The sequence below is a fragment of the Octopus sinensis genome, linkage group LG19, assembly GCF_006345805.1.
Source record: "Octopus sinensis linkage group LG19, ASM634580v1, whole genome shotgun sequence".
Taxonomy (NCBI): domain Eukaryota; kingdom Metazoa; phylum Mollusca; class Cephalopoda; order Octopoda; family Octopodidae; genus Octopus; species Octopus sinensis.
The window spans coordinates 19,116,100-19,127,371 of NC_043015.1; the positions used below are offsets into that span (position 1 = coordinate 19,116,100).

General features: G+C 32.4%; 1 protein-coding gene across 1 annotated transcript in view; it reads left to right on the forward strand.

Annotated features, from left to right (window-relative positions):
- The window catches only part of LOC115222309 (buccalin-like), a 70,594-nt gene extending 62,036 nt beyond the window's left edge, over positions 1 to 8,558 (forward strand). The window contains exons 2-3 of the mRNA XM_029792490.2: positions 1,151 to 1,216; positions 6,882 to 8,558. Of these exons, the coding sequence (XP_029648350.1) occupies positions 1,164 to 1,216; positions 6,882 to 8,124 (1,296 nt within the window). The 5' untranslated portion in view covers positions 1,151 to 1,163 and the 3' untranslated portion in view covers positions 8,125 to 8,558. The remainder of the gene's footprint in view (positions 1 to 1,150; positions 1,217 to 6,881) is intronic.
- Positions 8,559 to 11,272: the final 2,714 nt, after the last annotated feature.

Consider the following 11,272-nt stretch of genomic DNA (forward strand, 5'->3'; position numbering starts at 1 on the left):
GTCCTAACAAAATCAGTACCGGCTATAATTTTTAATAGAAAATCTGTTGAGATAACCTTAACAAGTAATGATAATGTTGATATGAGTAACTGTATGTAGTCGGTACTCTGTTTAGGGTGTACGTTTATAATTTTCCGTATTCTAGGTAAATATGTATAATTTGTATATATAATTGTATATGAAATTTGTCGGGTACCAGAGCTTTTGAATCTTAGATTTTCTTATAACTTTTAACTGACTCAAATGGTAGAAAAGGGGTCAAAATCAAAGTCTTGGATATACTACAGATATACTGTATAAATATTTAGTAATGCCAGTTTTGTATTTTCACTTTCCAGGGTATTTGTCCTCTTCTTCGTATTGGATGTATTATTTTGTACATTTTATGAAAGTGTCCCTTTGAGTTTATAGTCAGTTTAATTCTATCGGAGTATAAAATCAGATATGTGTTATGGTGGTAAAAATGTTTCCTAATTCATTACGTCTTAAAAGTTGGTTATAGCGAGAAAATATTTTAGACCCATAATGAGGTTCATTACACCGTTAATAGTTTTTATTGCATTTTAAATTTCTATGTTGTTTGCAAGGTATGCTCTTGGGTGATGCTTTAAAGTTTCTTTAAATTTGTCCTGTGCAGAAATTTATAAATGCTATATTTGCATGGGTTTCTTGGAAAACAGGATCTAGGGACATTTGAGTTTGGGTCATGTAGATTCGACTCATATTCACTTTTGTATGGCGTTCGTAAAAGGAACAAATATTTTTCTGCGATGAACTTACAGCGTTCAGCAGATTTTCATCGTCACACGTTATCAAGCCTAATGATGCCTTAAAGAATATTTAAGACTGGAGGAAAGTAGCATAGACAAGAGACATACTTTCAGAAACTTCGGGAGCCTCCAACTTTCAAACATGTGCTGTAGTCATTTTACTTCCCTAACAATGGGGCTATTACTCTTTAAGTATGAATATCGCGATGTTATACGCAGCCTTAGAAAACCGAATCATTGTATGACACCGAATCATTGTATGGAATGAAAAACAATCTTGCAATGTTTTGTTCATATTACACTAAAATTATCTGTGAAACTAAACACACAGCAAAATCAAATTATTTTATTTTATTTATTTATTTTGCTCTTTTCCGCAGATCTCCCTTGAAAATGTGGAAAATCACAAATATTTCCCTCGTGACTTTACTTTTGCTACACACTGTGTAAGTATATCTCTTCAAAGATACCACCAAGTTTTTCTCCTTATATCCTCTATATAAATTGCAGAAACTATTTTTTCTATCTTGTTTGAAAAACAACTTAAAAATATAAACTACATAAAATCTTTTAAAATTCTGCATTCCAAAAGTATAATACGCACTTTTCATATTAAAATATTTTGTTTATAAGCGTGCACACTGTCTGATAGCGTATTTAGTATTTCGCATTGGGTTTTGTATAAGGTGATTCATCTGTGTATATTATTGAATATAAACTCTTTGATCCATTGACACACGGCGCGAATCGTTTCATGATGCTCCATTTGATGGAAAGATTCGCGCATAAGTTAATGGTTCAAAAATCAGCAGACTTTATTTAGCCTCAAGGTCTCATATCCTATTTAGATCTACGAATTCTATTGACCAACTGAATTCTAGATCTGAAACTTTCATTAAATGTATATTATTGAACAGAAAATACCACCCTCTCTAGACTAAACTTGCAGTTGCACAAACTTTCTCCTATCCCGATGAAATTAAATACTCCAACCATCCTAACGGGATAAAGGGATGCAAGTTCCTTTACTTTCATATTTCTTTTTTCTTTCTTCTCATTCCCATTTTCTTTTTATCTTTTTCCTCTCTTCCTTTCTCGTCCTTTCTCACTTTATTTTAAAAAGCAGCTATGTTGCTTAGAAATACAAGGTACGCTATACAAGCTTATCCGACCATTGCATTTTTAGAGGCATGAAACAAACAGTAGCTCCAATTTAAATCCTATATATAGCAAATGGTATGTACCTTTCACTGGATGAAGTACTTTTTTGTTTATGCCATCAATAATGGAGCAGAACGTTACACAAACACACACACACACACATGTATGTATTTATGTATGTATGTCATTATTCAGTTTTATTTCAAGATTTCTTGCCAACAGAGAAAGAGCTGGTTTCTAACCTAGATCTAAGGTTCCTTCATTGAAATGTCAACAACATCAACAGGGTATTTTTGCATGTACGTATGTAAACGTGCAGATTCGTATGTTTTGTTTTATGTATGTATTCTCATGCATATACTTGCATATCTAGACATGTTCATATATACTTAAATGATAAACTTCTGGATAAAATTCTGTTTTACAGATTTTTACAGTTCCAGTGATGGATTGGATCTGTAGTCTTCTAATCAGCTTTCTCCTTTATGGTTTAGAGAACCCTAATTTCTCTAGATTGGTATTTAGGCAGTGTGTTACATATATTAGGGCGCCAATAATTACAGGTATCAACCTGAACTGGATAGAGTAACTGCAGATCAGTAAAATTCACTGATCATTTTTTTCACTAACATCTGCTGGGCAGCTAGTTTCTACAACTGTACACAGTTTCTCTTCTCTATCCCTAATCATTATATCAGATATGTTGTGCTTACACTTTATTGAGGTCTTCACTGGGACATTCCACCGGTACTCCTTTTTATTATGAGTGGCTATGGCTTCTTCTTTACTGTGGGTTCTTATTTTTTTTCGTCCTCTTGGTTATCTTTTCGACGGATTTCATTATAGAGTGTCCTAGCCACAACATCATGTCTCATTGATAGATATAATTTATGAATTTTTATATTTTATATTTGATATTTTTATACATTTATACATCCTTTTATATACTACCATAGTGTTAATAATTTATTAAAAATTTTTTGATAATTTTAAAGTTGTTTTTATATAATTCACTGGATATGTGAATTCCTATTTTATTATAACTTTTAATCATGCAGTGTATTCATTAAGTGTTTATATGCCCAATTTGTTTAAATATTGTATCTGAACGTACTCTCTTATACATTTGGTACATCTCTAATTTAATTACTCCATATATTGGATACCATTCCTTACGATAATTCGTAACGAAGCGAAAAGTTTTTATATTGGTTTAATGTATACTATAAGTTTCTATTCATTTGATAATTTAATTCCGTTATACATTCATTATAGAATATTTTTATCATGATCTTCTATACACAATGTTTAACAAAAGGTTTAATATATTTTTCTTATGTATTAAAGTATCCCATTATTAGGTTTTACATTTAATTTCTAACCTTTTTTATATATTCATTTAAATTTTTTCGTTTTAACATTACAAATTTGCTAAGTTATAATATACTGCCTCAGTTATTCTCTAATTCTAAATTCCACCCCTAAATTTTATATTACTTATTCCCTTAGATTTTTCATTATATTCAAGATAAATATTGGCCTTTCCTATCCTTCTTTCTTTCAATTATCATCCCTTCCCCATCAGGCATTCCCTTATTACTACCCCACGCCCAACCCTTTTGTGTAGTTGGATTTATGATTCTGGTACATTGAGTTTAAAAGATTGACATTAATTGATTTATCACCATTAACTAGAATGCAGTTGACAACTGCCAATGTATTTGATTCTAAATGGTTGAAGACTACATTCTACATATTGTCATCCAGATGTAAATATCTAGGTCACCCTTCTTTTTTATCTTCATCCCCACTCTCTTACTCCTTAAATTATTGTAGACTCGACAAGGTATGCATTATTTTCTAAACTCATTCTGCCAGAAATATGACAACAGAAACAATATAAATATTTTGAGCTTCATTATTGATGTGAATATGTTAAAGCAGTGGTTGTACTCTTTATGTTTGAAGTCTATGCGGTCATCTGACGAGAACGGTTTCTTTCAAATGATGTAATGAGCCGCTTGAAATGGCCGTAATGAATTGACATCTGTACATCTTCATTACTCATTTATATTTTATCCATCGATCTTGGAAGATTCACTTTGGAAATACTATAGAAAGTACCTTTATATAAAGTACATGCGTGAACTACCAAGAGCGGATATATTCACTCAGCTGGGTTGCGTTGTCTGCACACACTGCAGGAATATCAGTTGCAAACATTACTGCACAGAATGTTGATATTCAAAATTCAATTAATATTGTTTGGGTGTGCAGATTATGCCGACCTAACATCATGGTGCCTCAATTTAAGTAACTAATTCAATGGAATCTCAATTATATATATATATGTATATATATATATGTATATATATATATATATATATATATATATATATATATATATATATATATATATATATATATATATATATATATTGTTAAGATTATTTTTACAGATATTCTATAGAACTTATAACCAGCACTGATTTTTGCTACAGTGTTTCGTATTGAGACGTCAGATGTAAACAGACAATATGATCGAAGACAAAAGTGAGTAATGACTGCTTATGCCATATTTCGGGATTTGTTTTCCATTCTTCAGCACTCATCTAACCTCCGAACACATTGATTATATAGCCACCGCATACAGCGGTGTTAAGTTATTGGATATGTCAATTTACATATATAGACGCATTCCTGGGGCTAGTATGTACCTAGAAATCTTTTACATATATATAAATATTTTACATATATATATATATATATATATATATATATATATATATATATATATATATATATATATATAATATATATATATATATATATATCCCTCTCTTACAACGACCAGTGACTTGATTTAATTTTCTCTTTAGATCCTACACTCTCTGATTAAATTTATCTAATTGGTATAACAAATGGTGTGCAGTTATTCTTGAAATAAAAACCTTCTAATAATCATATTCTTTCAAACCGATGAATGCCCATGAAATCCTGCATTCTGGCCTTAATCATAAGTATTCATACAGCTATTAGATAAATATATGTACACGACACAAATATGATTACAGTTTTTGTATCCCTTCATCGATACTAGATTCTGGTTTGGCCAGAGAATTAATTGTCCCTCGTAGAATTTACCACGATGTTCTGCGAGATACGGGAAGTTTATTTCCTGTAAAGATGACAGAAGTGTATAATTTAGGCGCTGATTTCAAAATCTCATACATCCTAGCAAAAGTATGGTGAATGTACTTTATAAATCAATCACCATCCTTTGAAATAATATTTATAAAAGACGTTTTTTTATTGATCCCTTATCTTTTCGACTTTTACTTGTTTACCTTGCTATTTTATATTTGATTTATTTAATACCCGACAGGGATCGGTAAATTAATTATCGGAATGTACTGATTTGATTATGAATCAATATATTTTTTTATCTATGTATGTGTAACTATGTATAATCTGGTACGTTTTAATATTCTTAATTAAGTGCATCGATTTTTTCACATGTCTCTCTCTTGAAGTACAATTCTATATAAACAATGAAAGGCCGAGGAGGCCTAAGCAATAGGATACTGTACTTGGTGCAACCTCAGTATGTAGTATTTGGGATACTGCTTTCACACACAACATTTCTAAGTGGTAGATAATTCTTAAATAATCTTATCTTTCTACTTCATTTCTGTCCTCACTAATCACAAGTATTATTCTCCCGTATATTATCATTCTCTACTGGACACTTTTATTTTACATCACATAGCAATGATTTCTTGCCCTTTAAAATTCAGAATGATTACATTTATTACAACTTCCATTAGCAAAACCTTCGATTGCATCTGAAATAAAATTTAGAAAATAACTAGCAAAGCAGTTTGCCCAAGTGCCCATCAACAATTTTTAAAAATCTTTTTTACAGCAAGTGCTGACAAAACCTTTTCCCGGACTCCATTATGAACATTCGGATTACCTCAGTTCCCAGTTATCTTTTTACATATTCCCTGAATTATGTTACCTTATAATCAGAAAATGACCACGACACCGGCATGTAGTTCTACAATATTAACTATTGGTGCTAAATAGGTCGCCACTCGAGCGACTTTGATGAAAAGTGAGAAATTATTCTTTATCAGAAGTACTGAAGATATCAAACTTCCCAAAAACCACCCTACTACAATGCATTCTTGTAAATCATGGCAACATACAATCTAAACCTACAACATACATATTTTAATATTCTTTTATAGAGACCATAATTTATTTGAATAGTAACCCTGAGTCAATGCAAGAAAATACTTCAGATCTGAGTTAAAGCTGATTTTATATAAAGTTCAAAAATCCCTTGCACAAAATGTCTGAACCCTATCTAAGAAAGACAACTGTCATTTAAACAATACTTTACTCCTCAAAACTCTATAATTTCGGCCCTTTATATGTACTATTATCATTGCAACAAGTCCAGATCTTTTGAGATTCTTGACAGAAATCTTGAAGCTTTCACTTATTTTCTAATGTCACAAACTTACTGTTGTATTTCATTCATTAAACAAGTACTTCATTTCAGACTTTCATCACTCCTAAATTCTCTGACCTTATTTTCTTTCCAACCAAAATTTTAAATGCAAAAATAGCATCAAATTCATAAATATATTACAGTAGTTTCTAAATCTGAATCTAGTAAAAGACGTCTTCACCTAACTTGTAAGAAATTAAAACACGATAACTACAATAAATAATGTTATTTGACTTATTTGTATAAAACTAACCCAGGTTTAAATTTTTACTTTCAAGTATTAAATCCATATACTATACATTGTTTTGACGGCAATATATAATTTCGGTTAACTAACAATATTCTCTAAGATATTCATTTATGAAATAATAATAATAATTACTGTTAATGCAGACATATCTTTGTGACATTGAATATGTTTTATTTTTCAGATTCACAGAAAACAGTCCGGACAAAAAGCAGCTGGATCAGTTATCCGGTAAGCTGAATAGAGAGTTATCACTGGATCATTTAGCAAATCAATTAAGCGAGAATATTGAACCCCTGTCAAATCGTTTAATTGGAAAGCGTTTTCTGGATCCACTGGCCAGTGGTCTTATTGGTAAAAGATATCTTGATCCATTGGCCAGTGGACTTCTTGGAAAAAGAAATTCAGATGTTAACACTAGTAAAAATCATGCAGGAAACAGACAAAAAGATGGAATCTTGAGTCAAACAGGGAAACAACATTTTGACCTCTTAGATAGAGAACTTATTGGTAAACGCTATCTTGACCCATTAGCTAGTGGTCTTATTGGCAAACGCTATCTAGACCCTTTGGCTAGTGGTCTCATTGGTAAAAGATATCTTGATCCATTGGCTAGTGGACTTCTTGGTAAAAGAGACACACGCCTTGATTCGAAAAGTGATGACAATCAAGGGACAGATGACTACACGTCTAATGATCTTGCTATTAATGATGCTGGAAAACGTTATCTTGATCCATTGGCTAGCAGTATCATTGGTAAACGACATCTTGATCCATTGGCCAGTGGACTAATTGGTAAACGATATCTTGATCCATTGGCTAGTGGTCTCATCGGTAAACGATATCTTGATCCATTGGCTAGCGGTCTTATTGGTAAACGGTATCTTGATCCATTGGCTAGTGGTCTTATTGGTAAACGATATCTTGATCCATTGGCTAGTGGTCTTATTGGTAAACGATATCTTGATCCATTGGCTAGCGGTCTTATTGGTAAACGGTATCTTGATCCATTAGCTAGTGGTCTTATCGGTAAACGATATCTAGATCCATTGGCGAGTGGTCTCATCGGTAAACGATATCTTGATCCATTGGCTAGTGGTCTTATTGGTAAACGATATCTTGATCCATTGGCAAGTGGTCTTATTGGTAAACGATACCTAGATCCATTGGCCAGTGGACTAATTGGTAAACGATATCTTGATCCGTTGGCTAGTGGTCTTATTGGAAAACGGTATCTTGATCCATTAGCCAGTGATCTTATTGGTAAAAGAGATGTGAACCCCAACTCTAGTAAAGAGAATTCTGCAAATAGCCGAAGTAATGTGATCTTGGATCCAACGACCAATGGCTCCGCTATGAATAAACGGTATCTTGACCCACTAGCAAGTGGAATCATTGGAAAAAGACAAAATGAAAAGTCAGAATAATCTGATGAAAACATTTATCTACTTAATGGTTTTGAGGATATTCATGAAATGAGAAGTGTATATGCTTAAAAATGGATCGATTGATTTGACAGTGATGTTTGATAATATTTGTTTTCTCTCTATTTCAAATGGGACAATTTTCATTGACATCAAAAAACTAAAAGTATAGATAAAAGCAAAACAAAAACGAATAAAACAATCTATAAAACTTTATAAAAAAAATAAAAATAAAAATATCATCTCCGAAACAAATATATCCAACATTAATAGAGGATGATGTTTGAAAAAGAAAAGCTGAAAATCGGTTATTTTCTTTAATGGTTCTTTGTGAAGTAGCAACTGTGATTTTATCGTTCTCTTTTACACAAAACAGGCTACCTAAAACATACTGTAAACAATTATTTGTGAATAAAACCTTTTCTTTTCTCCTCTTCTTCCATGACTTTCTTCTCTTATTCCATCTTAACATATTGAACAGTGGTGGTACATTAAGTCACAACCTTTGTTTAATGCTCTCTCTTTTTCTCTCAGTATATATAGTTATTGTACGTCCATGAGTGCAAATGTCTATGTATATATATATGTGTGTGTATTGATGTATATATATTCATGTAGAAATTTATGTGTATGTGCATGTGCTTGTGCTTGTAAATGTAAGTGCAAACACACTTAAACTAATGCAATACAAACTTATTTCATCAAAGCGAAATAGCACAATGTAACATGTTTTGTTTATTTGTATTTTTTGATGTTCATATATGCATTTTTTGCCACTAAATTCAAAAATCACATTCGTTTTGACGTAACGTCGATAGTTATTTATTTATTCCTAATTTAATATTTGCTCATTATATTTGAAACTTTTCTCTACAGCACTTTGTTGGTTCAATCTATTCTAGTATTGTAAGGATAATTACACAACATTTAGTACTTTTTCATATATTGAAAGATATTTAGGAAGTATAATATTAGAAGAAAATGAAACAATAAAACTCTGCACTGTAAATGCCTTGATAACTCTTTTCTTAAGATGAGAAGTGCTTTGACGATCGAGATTTTCTGGAGTGTATACTTTTATCTCTTCTGACTAGAGACCATATATAATCTCCCATCATAGCAGTATCCCATCGTCCTTGGTATCTTTTTTCCATAGTTGCGATGTCCTGATGAAATCTCTCATCATGCTTGTTTGTATCATTAGAAAAAATAAGAGAGACCACAGAAAACAAGTGTTTGGCAAAACCGTGTAATTCAGAGGCTGACGTTAAGAGATCGCTTCGATTCTGCAGCAGGAATTTCTCGCCATGTAAATCGTGATTATGGAATGAATGTGTCTCGAAAGACTGTGGCTCGTCATTTGAAGAAAGTCGGACTTCATGCCCATTTCTCTGCCACTAAACATCACATCAGTATAAAGCGCCAAATAGCGACAACTGGATGTACGACAACTGGTCGCATGTGTTCCTCAGTTACGAAAGCAATTTCAATTTCGTTGGCTCTGATGGTAGAAAATACTTGAGACGTCGTAAAAGTGAAAGATTGCTCCCTAAATGCGTGGAAAAATCAGTGAAGTTTGGATGTAGGGGCTTAATGGTGTGGGGAATGATTTCTGCAGCAGGTGTTGGGCCTTTGATCAAGATCTATGGCAATGTGAATACAGCCATATACAAAAACATCGTTCTGCAGCATGTTGTGCCAGCTATGAAGCAAAGACAAGTACAGGTAGCCAGAGTCAACGTTGAATTCTGCAACTCTTTTAACTCTAACAAGTATGTTTGCAAATATATAAACAGGTTTAAACGCTGCAACACTCTTATGCAGAATGGTAGTCAGCAGATAAATAAAAATGACGAAGATGCACAGTATGACAGAGGAAGATATATCAGTATCTACGAGGCTTTTTGGCGCATCTTCAATTTTCCCATTCAAGAGAGGCACCCAGCCATCATTCATCTGAGTGTCCATCTAGAGAATGGCCACAGGGTTATCTTTACAAAACAAGCAGCCTTGCAACAAACACTCTCCAAAAGAAACTACCCTTACTGCCTTTTTTAAGTTGTGTCAAGTAGATGAAGATGCAAGAAAACTCCTTTAGTCACAATTACCTAAGTATTACACCTGGAGAAACAATAAGAGGCACAAGAGGAAACATGGGGCTGAAACACGTGCAAGAGTTTACAGTGTTCACCCAAGTCAAGCAGAATGCTACTACTTACAGCTCCTTTTGCCTGAAGTACATGGTCCCAAATCATTCCAAAATTCAAGGAGGGTAAATGGTCACGTGTGTGAAACTTATAGGGAAGCATGTTATCAACAAGGTTTTTTTTAGAAAATAATGAGCATTGAAACCTTGCATTGACTGAAGCCTCTTTATTAGATTCTCCGAGAAAACTCGGTAGCCTTTTTTCAATTATACTGAACATGTGTCAACTTGGCAGTCTCCTACAGTTTTGGATGAAACATCATGAGGACATAGCTGAGGACCTAAAGTATGCGGTTCAACAGGCAAACTCAAAATATCAATATTCAGTTCTCTGAAACAATTTTTAAGGATTTGAGGATCACGTTTTGGCCATGGAAGGCAAAAATTTGCAAGAGAGTCTGGCTCTGGACTGCCAAAAACAAACCATCAAATTAGTGATTCAACTTCAAGAGACATAGCAAGAGAGACAAATTATGACAGCACAGACTTGGCTGCATTTGTGAACCTAAACTTCTTCCAGAACATCGCCGTGTATATGATAAAATGCTTCGTTTATTACTATTATTAATTTTTTTTCTTTTATATTATGAATTCAGAATTGATTTCCCAATTGAATATTAAATTGAATTTAGGATAACAAATTTCTATACAACATATTTTGCTTTTTTCTTCCAATATATAAGGAATAATTTAATTCCCGGGCAACGCCGGGTTCCTTTGCTAGTGTGTGTGTGTGTGTGCATATATATATATATATATATATATATATATATATATATATATATATTATATATATATATATATATATAACGATATATATATATATATATATATATATATATATACATATATATGTATGTATGTATGTATGTATGTATAAAAGTAATGTTTATTGCCACTTCAACATAGCTGATCCGAACGGAACGACGTTACTAATATTTTTTA